We start from the raw sequence: 14,485 nt of genomic DNA on the forward strand, positions 1-14,485 counted from the left end.
ATCCCATGAAAATCTGTATTTGCCGTGTTTAAAAACGGCAGCCTTGCCCCAAATGTACGCGGCTGGAGATGTGAGGTCTGGAGAATGTGAAGGAAAGTTCATCCTTCATCTAGCACTATAATATTGAACCAAAAATTTATAGACAATTGTTGAAATTTTCAAGCTGGATCCATACTCTAACTGAATATAAATACATTAAATATCCCGATTGGAAAGTAGAGGGTTTCATGGATTTCACCGGACCGGTATCGGACCGCGAACGAACCGTAATCGACCTTATAGTGTGAACCCAGCCTTATGAACTAGTTTATTTTCCCCAACAATAATCCGGTTAAGGGTTAGTGATAATTAGGGATTGGAGGAATGTTTTTATCGCGTAAAATTTAACCTTAGGTGAATTTATAACTTATTTTGACATCGAATCAATATAAGGGCTATTTCACACTAAATTTTTGTATATTATAACATTATCAATGAGAATCCTGGTCAAGAATAATGTATCAACAACACACAATAGGTTTTTTTTCTAAATTTATATTATAATAAGAAAAAAAATTAACATAATGAACCACTCCTTTGAAAAAAAAAAACATTACTTGCAGATTTTGTTTAATGAAAGTTAAAAGTTCATCGCCTCTTATATCTCCAACATGATCTAACTTGACGATGAATACGTAGAACAGATATACAATAGTTTTTTTTATTAATGTGTTATTAATATCTAATCCTCACTTAAGATCAGAACAAATACATTTATTGAATCGTCTATAACACAAAATAAACTTTTATAATTTAATCCCAACAGTCAATTTAATAAAAAAAATGTTATAATTATATCTGAATATAGAGGATTTTTTATGATGTTTCACCCTGTTTAACATAAGGAAGTGCCAAAAGGCCGAATCATAAACTTGACTTGCCGTTTGCCGTTGCCGATTGACGTTTATTAACCCTATTCCTAAACTTGACTTCCCGTTTGCCGTTGCCAATCGCGGGCGACGTTTGACGATCGCAGGCGACGTTGGCCGATCGCAGGTGACGTTTGCCGATCGCGGGCGACGTTGGCCGATCACAGGTGACGTTTGCCGATCGCGGGCGACGTTGGCCGATCGCGGGCGACGTTTGCCGATCGACGTTTGCCGATCGACGTTTATTAACCCTTTTAATAAACTTGATTTTGAATTTGTTATTCTTTTTTTCGACGAGTGTACTGCTTTCTGTTTTCGTGATATTTTCGCGTTTTTTTTTTGTAAACCGGTATATATTGAAAATAACGAACTGGGAGCATCAGGCAAACTCACGTGACTAACGCATACGGATGTGATTGGCTCTTTTCTATTGGTAAGAAAGTTGGTACGAAATACCGACGCGTTCGTCGTGGTAAGGCATTAAAGTAAATGTCTGAGTAAGTCTGCTGTATTTAAATGGGTCGAAGATGGACGCGAAACAATCAAGAATTAGTCTACGGCGAACCAGGTTCGCACCAGACAACCAGATCACCTCCAATATCGTGAAGTAGGTGCAATGGATGCCCAAACTTTTGATCTTGCAGCAAAAATTAATAACTTTGGAAGATGTTGAAGCAAAAAGAAGCGGAGGGGTACACTATCACACTCCCGAAGGTGAGTGTTGTCTAAAGAATGGAGAAAGAAGGAGGAAGGATCGTTAGTCGAAACAAAGACAACCAGATCCACTTGTGGGGTTATGGGTACTGTATATATTGACTATTTTTTCAAAAAAACGTTCCATAAGTTCCAAAATATACGTTAAAGCCGCTTATTGCTCAGAAACGGATGAGTATTCCCTCATTTTTTACACAAATACTTACATTAAAGACTTGATATTAAATTTGATACTCAATATATATGATATTTAAAACTTAGATATTCTGATAAAATCCCGATATCACTTATTGTTTTTATTAATATTGACTAGGCATGTACTTAATTCTTTGAAGTAGCTATTGTACAATTTGCATTAACATTATCTAATTTTATCTTACTTGTATTATATAAAATTAGGTAATAAATCTGATTGCTGTGGATAGTGGTATTATTTAAAATATATTCTGCACGATTTCCATTGACCAAACCCTACTACATTCTTTTTATAATTTAATATCTTTGCTATCAATTCCAGTAGGATATTTATTAATTTATGATGACGGACCTTGTCGAATACCTTTTCAAAATCTATAAAGCATAAATATACGTTGCGTTTGACATCTCCACACCTCTGCACCAAGACCTGAATGCTGAACAAGCCAAACTGAGTACTGTGTTTCTCTACGACTCAAATTATTAGAGAAATAAATATGGAGTTCTTAAAAGGATTACATACTGTTATTTATCATGATGGGTCAATCCTCTTTACACATATTTCTACTATAAAAAATATGGTTTTTCACCTTGAGTACCATCTTTCTTCAGTATTTTAACTCTCAGTGTTTCCTTTCTCTGAAGTCTTCATACAATTGGTCTTTCCATCTTTCCAACTTCGTCTCTGCGCTATTACGTACTTTACAATGTCTTCTCTTTCCATTGGGATGAAAATAAGTCTAATGGTGTTAAATCACACGATCTAGGAGGTCAATTCTGATCACCGAAACTAGAGTACACGACCTCGAAATGTCCCATGCAGTAATTGAAGTGTTTAATGGGCTGTATGGCATGTGGCACCGTCCACTTTCGTGTAAAGTCATTGGTCATTGGTTGATCACCATCTTTTTTCAGTCTTTTCTGTTTCAGTATTAACTTTCTCTTCAAAGTTTTCATTTAATTGGTCTTTCCATCTGGATTATCGTCTACCTCATGGTCTATCTTCTATTGGTCTCCATTTGATGATTTTTTCAACATTTTTCTTTGTACATGTCAAACAATCTTCGTTTCTTTCCATCGGGATTGTTATTTCGCAGCTCATAATCATTTTCTTGTTAGTTCCAATTGTTCTTAGTTTTTCTTCGTCTTCTTGTATTTAGCCCACCACTTCAACTGCATGAGTTTGTCGCATTATTATATATTTTTATTGTAATTAAAGAAAAAGTTTATTACAAACGTTTTTCACCACAATTTGATTAGTTGAGTACAAAGCAATTAGCATGGAATCTAAAAAAGACGTTAAATGTTTTTTTTTTAATTTATAATTATGCTCAAAACGTTTGCTGTGGCTTTTTTTATGATTTCAGATATTGTTTGCATGGCTTTAGCATCCACATCAAATTCACCATGTTTTTCACTAAAACAATCATCCATATAAATAGTTGATTCCACCAAAAATCAATACTAATATTGAAGTGTCTTTAAGAATCGAATTGAATTCATTTATTTACCAAGTAGTTAAAATATTTTTTATTTAAATAATTAATTCAAAAACAAAGTCAAAATAACTGTGTTGAGAAAATGAAATTTTTGAATCAACTTTTCTGATTAGTTGGGCAAACTCAAATCTTCAATTATCAAAATTTTGAGACTTCCATCTCTTCCAACTAATAACACGAAATATTCCTGAGAAGAATTAGATATGAATGTGTGAAAATAAACTTTCAAAAACAAAATGATGTAACTGAAAATATTCAAAAGCTACGACTAGTCATGAAGTACACGGGATAAGGTTTTTCCATGACCATTCTTCATAAATATGGCTGAATTTCGTCGAATCCCATCCTTTAATACTTTAGTAGTTGTGGGCTTGTTGTCGTAGACCTATGATATCAAATAACTCTACAAAAATAAATCTAATGGTGCTAAATCATACGATCTAGGAGGCCAATGCTGATCACCGAAATTAAAGTACACGACCTGGAAATGTCTCGCGCACCATCAAGTCTTGTTGAAACCAAATATTGGCCACATCAATATCATCCAAGTCTCACAGACACTTTCGCGCACATTTTTTCGATATTGACATTTGAACGACTTGTTTTTGTAAGACAAATGGGCATCTCCAACGGATCCCATCTCCTTGTATCGCCAAATTTCCATTATTTTTGAAATTTCGTTTAATAATGAAGACACGTTTCTATCGTGTAACGCTCCAGGTTTACCAACTTTAAACTGTCAGTTGTCGTAAATTGGGAACGGCTCTATAATGAAGTATTAAAAATAAAAACAGTGATTAAATGAATTAATGAATAATAGAGAAGTTAATAACGTAAATAAATTGAAACCGCGTTATGTTTAAAGTTAGATAAGATTACGATTAATTTTTGGTGGAATAAACTTGTAATACAATCATATCACGAAACTATTAATATTAATTTAACAACGATTAAAAAATTATATTTAAATTTTATAGTTGTTGTAAATTTGATTCACAATGACAGATATTATGTACAAAAATTCTATTTATAGAAATTTGGAATTTTTAACGAGTTATTTTCATGTTTTTTTGGTTAGAAAGCGAACGCGATCAAATGATATAACACCTGGACGAAATATTGACAACAAAAAATATTTATTTCGTATTGGAATAAACAAAATAATTCCGGTTTAATTTTATATTGCAACAACTTTTGAAATATACCTCTACGAGTTATAGGGTGATCCAAATATGAGGGAATAATGTTAATCGTGTGTTATTACCTCTATTAGACATTTATTTGGATTCGTTGATCAACGTTCAAGCATCCATTTTATTATAGTAGAGCTCAAATTACCACCAAGTTGAGCTATTTTGAAAATTGAGTTGAGATTAACACAAACCCAAATCAAAAATAGTTTAGAGGCTGTTTACGGTGACTTAATTTGGAAATTGCAGTACGGACCGGCATTTTCAAAATAAGCGCTCTAAGGATTCTACATGAGCATTCAAATATGTTCAAGATAGATGCTTCGAAATCTCAAAAGTAGCGTCGAATAGAATATTTGTGACACTAGGACCAAGGGAATGTCTGATGGATGGTTTTTTATCATGATCCGATGTCCAAAAGAGATTCCACGAAATACCTTTAGATTATTGAGGCTCCAAAGCTACTGGAACACCAAGCATGTAGCCCTGATCTAGCTCCGTCTGACTATTTTTTGTTTGTAAATCTGAAAGTCGAGTTAAAGGTTAAAATTTAAACTTAATATCGTGCGTTATGATTAGAACATCTAACTACTACACGTTGCATTAAATTTATTTTCAGCAAATCATTTTAGAAATTGTGATTTTTCTTGTTCAAACTTAGCTTCTAGTACCTAGAACTTTATCAAATACAAATGTTCTCTACTTCTTTTACGAGGATGATCCCAGAAGTACCTGGCCCGATCTAGAGATGGCGTTAGTTGTTTGAAAAATCTCAAAAATCTCATAAAGCAAGTTTGAAGTCTGCACCTTGTTTAGTATTTGTTTGGCAGCCATCAATAGCGAACATTTTCAGTGGATTTGTAAAAATGGCCATCGTTATGTCATTCAATACTTAGCACAACCAATTCTTCTCTGGATGAGACTGTTCCTTCGTTAAATATTGAGTACGATTTGCGAAGACCAGCATCGCAATGGTAGACCAAATGAGGTGACGACTCCAGAAATGCTGGAGAAAATGTACAAAGCGATAGTGGATGATTGCGACTGCAGCGTTTGCTCAAAACGGAACAAAAACAGCGTCGTGAAGATGTTTGTATCGTTTCTTAACCATGGATAATCTTCACTTCTCATCCGAAGGAAAAGAACAATCAAAAAAATGGACTGAAAAGGGGGAATCGGCTCTAAAGAAGGCAAAGACCATTCCATCTGAAGCAAGGTCATGTCGATATTTTTTATTGAAAAAGGAAAAACTCTTATTATGCAACGTTTGAGCGAAGAAATCAAGCAAAAACGGCAGCATTTGGTTAAGAAGAAAATGTTGTTTCATCAAGACTTTGCTCCAGCTCACAAATCTGTGATTGTAATGGCCAAAATTGATGAAATAAAGTTTGAATTGCTACCTCATGCACCATATTCACCAGATTTAGCCCCCTCTGATCATTTTCTGGTCTTAGACTAAAAAAAATGGCTCGGTGGTCAAATATTTACAAACAATGAAGATGCGGTCCGCAATTAATGGTATCGAACTTATTTTTTTTGTTGGGCCAAGTACTTCTGGGACCATCCTCGTACATTTACAATTTCCTTACATATCCGCATTTCAGGAGCTAAAAGAAAGCTTCAACTATGGTTTATTTTCTCCTCCGGATAACGGAAGAGCTGGTAAATTTCTGGATGAAGAGAGACGTCTTGGGGACTACCCTTTTAACGGTCCTGTTGGTTATTTAGAGGTTAGTTTCACAAAATATATAACTATATACGTATAAAAAGTCGTGTCGTACCTTTATCACTTTTAACATTATGTAAAAAAACGTTTTTCTTTTAGCATTATTGGTAATTTATGGGACCCAGGTCCCACTTACGAAAATCAAAATGAACTCGAAATTTTTTAAACGTAATTTTTGCTTTTGAAATGAATGATAACATCAGTAATTTGGAGGGGCCCGGGGCTTAAGTCCCGCTTAGACTTTTCCATAATCCGACGCTATACGAGGGTCGATACATAAGTTTTGATATAGACAAATGAAACAAAAGATTCATACACTTTGATTAGCACACAAAACGGAGAAAATAGTATAAAACACTCGTGACAGAAAGCTATTTTAAAGCTCTTGCTGAAAGAACTGATACTTTAAAGTACACATCACGCATTCTATGAATCATTAAATTTATGTCACGTCTCAATTTCAATATTGATTTTTGGCGAAAGAAAAAAATTTCACTTCCATTAATGGTTACTCAATTCTCGATAATGAATTTTCCAAAGCTCGAAATATATACTGAAAAGAATACACTTTGATATTTGATTGCCACAATCCCATTAATAAATTGTTCATAAACTAGTTGGCAAAAACGGAGGAATAATAAAAATTTATTATTAGTAATATTTGGTTTTATCTCAAAAACGATTCATTATTTCGTAATAAAAAGTGCAAGTTGAAGACAATCAACAGTCCCCGTCGCCGCGGCAGTTTAAAGCAACGTTTGAGTTTGTTTACTGGTCCGTGTGCACATGAAATTCGTGCACTTGTAGATAACAAATGTAAAAATCGGCGTGGAAACAAAATAACGTATATTAAAAGTGTTGTAATCTGAAATCAAGTGTATTAATAACACAATTAAATATTGGTTTCCATAGAAAATCATCCCACGAAAATGATTCAATTCCAGTTTTTGACCAAGGTGAATGTTTCAAGTATCTATAAACATTATTATCCAGTTTCCTTTCGTAAAATTCGTAGTCAAATATATCACATTCCATTTTTTGAGTTTGTTTACTGGTCCGTGTGCACATGGAATTCGTGCACTTGTAGATAACAAATGTAAAAATCGGCGTGGAAACAAAATAACGTATATTAAAAGTGTTGTAATCCGAAATCAAGTGTATTAATAACATAATTAAATATTGGTTTCCATAGAAAATCATCCCACGAAAATGATTCAATTCCAGTTTTTGACCAAGGTGAATGTTTCAAGTATCTATATCACATTTCATTTTTTAGTTGAAGTATAAAAGAAGGGTGTATAAAATGATGTCACTCGACGAAAAACAATTGAAAAGTCTACATACAAGGGCCAATCTTCGGCGATTCATAGACTACGTACAAAACGGACAAGTGGAAAAAATTACTAAAATTTGCTCCAAAGGCCTAGATCCTAACTTTCACTGCCAAGAAACAGGTGGTGAGTTTCTTTTCCCTTTATTCGATCCATCTTCGTCTTTTTCACGTCGCGGCCGTTTCTTGTACGTGTATTTATTTTCTAGAAACGCCATTAACTATGGCAACGGGCATAAAAAAACCGGCGAAAGTATTAATGGCATTAGTGAATGGTGGTGCTTTATTGGACTACCGAAAAAAAGACGGTTCGACAGCCTTACATCGAGCCGTAGAACATCGAAGCTTAGAAGCCTTAAAAACCTTGTTAGAATTAGGGGCGTCTCCTAATTATAAGGACAATAAAGGACTAACTCCGCTTTATTATACAATAAGTCTCAACGTAGACCCAACTTTCACCGAAACTTTATTACACGATCACGCTACAACGGGCGCTCAGGACGCTCAAGGCTGGCACGAAGTGCACCAAGTAATAACACCTCAAATTTGTTAATAACTCATTTTTTATTGAAATTTTTTTTGTTAGGCTTGTAGAACGGGTCTTCTATCCCATTTAGAACACCTTCTGTTCTACGGAGCGGACATGAATGCCAAAAACGCTTCTGGTAATACTCCTTTACACGTTTGCGCAGTAAATTGTCAAGAATCCTGCGCTAGATTGTTACTATTCCGCGGCGCTGATAGACAAGCTTTGAATTTCGCCAATCAAACTCCTTGTCAAGTCGCCGTCATCGCCGGTAATATGGACCTAGCGGATATCATCCAAAATTATAAACAAGAAGATGTCGGTAAGTTTTAACTTTATTCAATTTGGTTCGAAATAGAGATTGTCTCATTCATGTATCGATTGTATATTGACGTAAGGCATGGGACAGGGAATTCGGATTGAAACGCTTTTTATATAATGATTAAGAGAAAAGAAGGAAGAGCGTGATACTCAACCAACGAAATTGACAAACCTTTAAGGCCCAATTACACCTACTAGATAGCTCGGACGAATGGGTGGTTACATTTCAACTGATCAGATCGAAAACGGATTTTTTCTTCTCGCTAATATTCGCCATTTAACACTAGATTCATAAAACCAATTTTTTCCGTTACGAGATTTTTTTGAATCTCTAATTTTGTTCTTTTCTTCGTTAAGCTGAAGTTTTTGGAACCGTTGGTGATATTTATATCAAACACGCTGTTTACACTACCACTACACCAACATCCACTGTCTAAAACTTGTTTGTATAACCAAGTTGTCGTCTTCAGACTGTTTATCTGGGACTATAACTTGGTTATAGATAACTAAGTTGTCGTCTTCATATGCTGAAGATAAATAGTTCACCTTCAGTCTCTGAAAAAGATCATTTGGTTATTGATAACTAAGTTGTCGTCTTCAGAGACTGAAGGTGCACTATTTAGTGAAGGTAAACTGTTAATCTTCAGTCTCTGAAGACGATAACTTGATTATAGATAACCAAGTTATCGTCTTCATAGGCTGAAGTTAAATAGTTCACCTTCAGTCTCTGAAAAAGATAATTTGGTTATCTATAACTAAGTTGTCGTCTTCAGAGACTGAAGGTGCACTATTTAGTGAAGGTAAACTGTTAATCTTCAGTCTCTGAAGACGATAACTTGATTATAGATAACCAAGTTATCGTCTTCATAGGCTGAAGTTAAATAGTTCACCTTCAGTCTCTGAAAAAGATCATTTGGTTATCTATAACTAAGTTGTCGTCTTCAGAGACTGAAGGTGCACTATTTAGTGAAGGTAAACTGTTAATCTTCAGTCTCTGAAGACGATAACTTGATTATAGAAAACCAAGTTATCGTCTTCATAGGCTGAAGTTAAATAGTTCACCTTCAGTCTCTGAAAAAGATCATTTGGTTATTGATAACTAAGTTGTCGTCTTCAGAGACTGAAGGTGCACTATTTAGTGAAGGTAAACTGTTAATCTTCAGTCTCTGAAGACGATAACTTGATTATAGATAACCAAGTTATCGTCTTCATATGCTGAAGATAAATAGTTCACCTTCAGTCTCTGAAAAAGATCATTTGGTTATTGATAACTAAGTTGTCGTCTTCAGAGACTGAAGGTGCACTATTTAGTGAAGGTAAACTGTTAATCTTCAGTCTCTGAAGACGATAACTTGATTATAGAAAACCAAGTTATCGTCTTCATAGGCTGAAGTTGAATAGTTCACCTTCAGTCTCTGAAAAAGATCATTTGGTTATTGATAACTAAGTTGTCGTCTTCAGAGACTGAAGGTGCACTATTTAGTGAAGGTAAACTGTTAATCTTCAGTCTCTGAAGACGATAACTTGATTATAGATAACCAAGTTATCGTCTTCATAGGCTGAAGTTAAATAGTTCACCTTCAGTCTCTGAAAAAGATAATTTGGTTATCTATAACTAAGTTGTCGTCTTCAGAGACTGAAGGTGCACTATTTAGTGAAGGTAAACTGTTAATCTTCAGTCTCTGAAGACGATAACTTGATTATAGATAACCAAGTTATCGTCTTCATAGGCTGAAGTTAAATAGTTCACCTTCAGTCTCTGAAAAAGATCATTTGGTTATTGATAACTAAGTTGTCGTCTTCAGAGACTGAAGGTGCACTATTTAGTGAAGGTAAACTGTTAATCTTCAGTCTCTGAAGACGATAACTTGATTATAGATAACCAAGTTATCGTCTTCATAGGCTGAAGTTAAATAGTTCACCTTCAGTCTCTGAAAAAGATCATTTGGTTATTGATAACTAAGTTGTCGTCTTCAGAGACTGAAGGTGCACTATTTAGTGAAGGTAAACTGTTAATCTTCAGTCTCTGAAGACGATAACTTGATTATAGATAACCAAGTTATCGTCTTCATAGGCTGAAGTTAAATAGTTCACCTTCAGTCTCTGAAGAAGATCATTTGGTTATCTATAACTAAGTTGTCGTCTTCAGAGACTGAAGGTGCACTAATTAGTGAAGGTAAACTGTTAATCTTCAGTCTCTGAAGACGATAACTTGATTATAGATAACCAAGTTATCGTCTTCATAGGCTGAAGTTAAATAGTTCACCTTCAGTCTCTGAAAAAGATAATTTGGTTATCTATAACTAAGTTGTCGTCTTCAGAGACTGAAGGTGCACTATTTAGTGAAGGTAAACTGTTAATCTTCAGTCTCTGAAGACGATAACTTGATTATAGATAACCAAGTTATCGTCTTCATAGGCTGAAGTTAAATAGTTCACCTTCAGTCTCTGAAAAAGATAATTTGGTTATCTATAACTAAGTTGTCGTCTTCAGAGACTGAAGGTGCACTATTTAGTGAAGGTAAACTGTTAATCTTCAGTCTCTGAAGACGATAACTTGATTATAGAAAACCAAGTTATCGTCTTCATAGGCTGAAGTTAAATAGTTCACCTTCAGTCTCTGAAAAAGATCATTTGGTTATTGATAACTAAGTTGTCGTCTTCAGAGACTGAAGGTGCACTATTTAGTGAAGGTAAACTGTTAATCTTCAGTCTCTGAAGACGATAACTTGATTATAGATAACCAAGTTATCGTCTTCATATGCTGAAGATAAATAGTTCACCTTCAGTCTCTGAAAAAGATCATTTGGTTATTGATAACTAAGTTGTCGTCTTCAGAGACTGAAGGTGCACTATTTAGTGAAGGTAAACGGTTAATCTTCAGTCTCTGAGGACGATAACTTGATTATAGATAACCAAGTTATCGTCTTCATAGGCTGAAGTTAAATAGTTCACCTTCAGTCTCTGAAGAAGATAATTTGGTTATCTATAACTAAGTTGTCGTCTTCAGAGACTGAAGGTGCACTATTTAGTGAAGGTAAACTGTTAATCCTCAGTATCTGAAGACGATAACTTGATTATCTAGTTTTTTATTCTGAGGCTTACTGTTTCGAATTAGATGTCTACCACGTCTGTAGACAAATCAGTGTAGCCGTTTATACGAGGATGGTCCCAGAAGTACCTCATTGAACATCGCTGGGAAAAGAGTATGGAGCTAAAAGGAGATTACGTTGAAAAATGTCTCCAAACTTATTGTGTTTTCTTCGTTGGGACTGACGTAGTGTATGTGATTTTTTTTGTAGAATCGTCGGTGTTGCAGGTTTTCTGTAACCTGGTGAATTAGTTTAGCAACCAAATGTCCGACGATTGGGAATAATGCAGCCGAAGCTGTAGCCATCTTTCCCCAATTCAAATTAAAAATAAACAAAAAAACAAAAAACGTATCTCCTAACCTAGAAGAACGTTTTCACTTATCTTGAGCTCTCTTTTTATTCTCTTCTGGCCAATGGTCGATCGCTTTACCTCTTTTTTGCCAGGTCAACACAACCCCAGCTCTGCATAGGAGCAATTCCTATATCAGGGCCAACTCCTACAAACCTTTTTTTCTATAAAAATTTTCCCTTATCTAACGGATTGTTGTGAAATTTCACTCTAAACTTCTGCCGAACACTCAGTAGGTGTAATCGGGCCATTAGAGTTACTCCCACCACAACAAAATTAATCTGGTAGTAACCAAAAAACAAAATATTGAAGCAGAAAATGGTTTTATCAATTTTTAATTGAAGGTATATAAAAAGTGTTTTAATTGTGTCTCTTCTTCTGCAAAATAAGAAAATTTTTTTATAACAACAATGGCATGCGATTCTTTTATCTTTCACTTTAATTACATTTTCATAAAATTCTTTACGAGGGTGGTTTCGAAATTACACAACAATATTACGCGTAATTGCAAATCAATTTGACAGAATACTTTCCGTTAGGTGTCAAACTTATAAAACGTCATTTAATTATTTAATTTCAACAAATGGTTATTTAAACTTTTAATTTTGATGGAAAAAATTATATCTGCTTACCATTATTCTTCAAATAATGTCTAGAAGACGTTGCAACATTTTGAGTACAATCAAAATTCATTAAACTCGAATAATATAGAAAATTACGTTGAAATATAAATTGGAATTTTTGAATGAACGCGCGAAAAATTTAGTCTGGACGTTTACGAAGCGTAGAGACTCACTTTTTAGTGTACTTGAGCGAAAATCTGCGGAAATAAGATCCTCTTCAAGACTGACTGTACGCGATGGGTACCAAGACTTCTGCATTTTAAGGACAAAAGACGTTTTTCATGTAAAAACAAGCACAAGAGGTTGAATCCTTTTACACTCGCACTACACACTCCGCCATTGTTGACATTCAGGCGTCAGTCGGCGTTGTGCTACAGCCACGTAAACATGTTCGCCTTGCTTCCGCCAAGTGTGATTCGTTTTCTACATGCCCAAGGTCGTAGTGCTGCAGAAATCGATCGGAGAATGAGTCGTGTGTATGGGGAAAACTCCAAATTCACCATTACTGCTTTGTGTACGGAATTTCCAGAAGTTTCTAGGTCTGTTAATTGGCGAAAACTTTCTTTGAATAGAGTATTGAAAAGCTTGTCCACAGATATCACAAATGTCTCGATCTCTTCGGTGATTATGTCGAAAAGGAACCGTAGTTGTACCAATCTTTTTGGTAATGAAATTTCAACGTAATGTGTCATATGGTAGGGGTTAAAACCGAAAAAAAAAACGTTAAGTAACACATAATTTATCGAGTTTATTAAGCATAACCGATTCATATGTGTATTTCCAGAAAAACCCTCGTAAATTTTGCATGTTACACTGAAATACTTGAACTATAAAAACTTAGAGTGGAAAATCGATGTTAATACAAAAAGTTGTTAATAAAAATGAGGTTATGTTAGTTTATATCAAAAGAATTGATGATTGAATCGATTTTCCACTTTCTTGATGTCGAACGTGTTACTTTCAGTCCCTTTTCGCGGCCCACCTAGTTATAATCCGAAGCGTAGATCCGCGATTGGTTGGCTGAACAGGGCACCGTCCATGAGTACCCTTGCCCTACCTCCAAGTCCTTGTCCTAGTGACAGATCCTCAGCACCTTTCAGTTCGGCCAGTTCGAGTCTTTCGGAAGGAAGCGCACTACCGGGACACGAAACAGACACCGCTAGCATCGTGACAGGTAAAGTATAACGTATCTTCTTCTATCTTATCTTTACAAAAATTGCAATAGGAACTTTTTGTTTTTGTTAAATTACATTTTCCATTATCATTTTGAAAATATATTTTTGCCGTATTAAAAACATAATCCTGTGTGGAGGACTACTTCGGGAATCACTACTTTAAATAATCAAGGAGTTCGTTACTTACGCCAAAATATGTGAGAATCTATTTTCGCGCTCTTAAATTTTTTGTAATTTCAATTTAAATTACGGGGTGTAGAAAAATTTTAATGGTTTATTTAAAGGTAGATGCTTACTGTAGAAAACTTTAATTTATTCAATTTTTCATCATACTTTTAACATTTAGACAAAAATTATATACTTAAACCTTTTTCATTAACCCATTAATGCCCAATTCACGTTTTTTCAAACTAATTTAATGACATTTATCTTAAAACGTTGCCGGCTTGTCTTTGCAACCGCTAAATTGACACCGACGTTGTTTGTCTCGTTTTTCGATAAAATCTTCTATTTCATCATACTTGTCACTAATTTCAACACTTGATTTTATTATCGACGGTAAGCTGAGTGTTCAACCCTTCATTACTCGTTTCCCATGTCCAATTTTCAGGCAAGGAACAGCAATTTGCCTCCGGAAAACATTTATTGTTATCATCGGTATCACTTTTATTTTCTTCGATTGCTATTGAGCGCTTTTCTAGCAACCAATCGTGCTGATCTACACCTCCCATATGTCGATTGTAATTATTCACATTATTGGGTTGTAGAATTGGCTTCTTTTGTCTACTCCATCGGTGTACTGTTACCAAAGGATCTACTGTGTCAAAGTTGGAAGCTA

The 14,485-nt window shown here is 34.8% G+C and overlaps 1 protein-coding gene across 7 annotated transcripts in view; it reads left to right on the top strand.

Annotated features, from left to right (window-relative positions):
• Positions 1 to 14,485, top strand: part of LOC130900717 (SH3 and multiple ankyrin repeat domains protein 2) — a 108,462-nt gene that overhangs the window by 64,472 nt on the left and 29,505 nt on the right. For all 7 annotated transcript variants that reach the window (XM_057811523.1, XM_057811522.1, XM_057811524.1 and 4 more), the window contains 5 exons: positions 6,111 to 6,236; positions 7,509 to 7,689; positions 7,772 to 8,091; positions 8,149 to 8,410; positions 13,437 to 13,646. In XM_057811523.1, coding sequence (XP_057667506.1) covers positions 6,111 to 6,236; positions 7,509 to 7,689; positions 7,772 to 8,091; positions 8,149 to 8,410; positions 13,437 to 13,646 — 1,099 coding nt within the window. The remainder of the gene's footprint in view (positions 1 to 6,110; positions 6,237 to 7,508; positions 7,690 to 7,771; positions 8,092 to 8,148; positions 8,411 to 13,436; positions 13,647 to 14,485) is intronic.

This window comes from Diorhabda carinulata, chromosome X (genome assembly GCF_026250575.1).
Source record: "Diorhabda carinulata isolate Delta chromosome X, icDioCari1.1, whole genome shotgun sequence".
NCBI classification, from domain to species: domain Eukaryota; kingdom Metazoa; phylum Arthropoda; class Insecta; order Coleoptera; family Chrysomelidae; genus Diorhabda; species Diorhabda carinulata.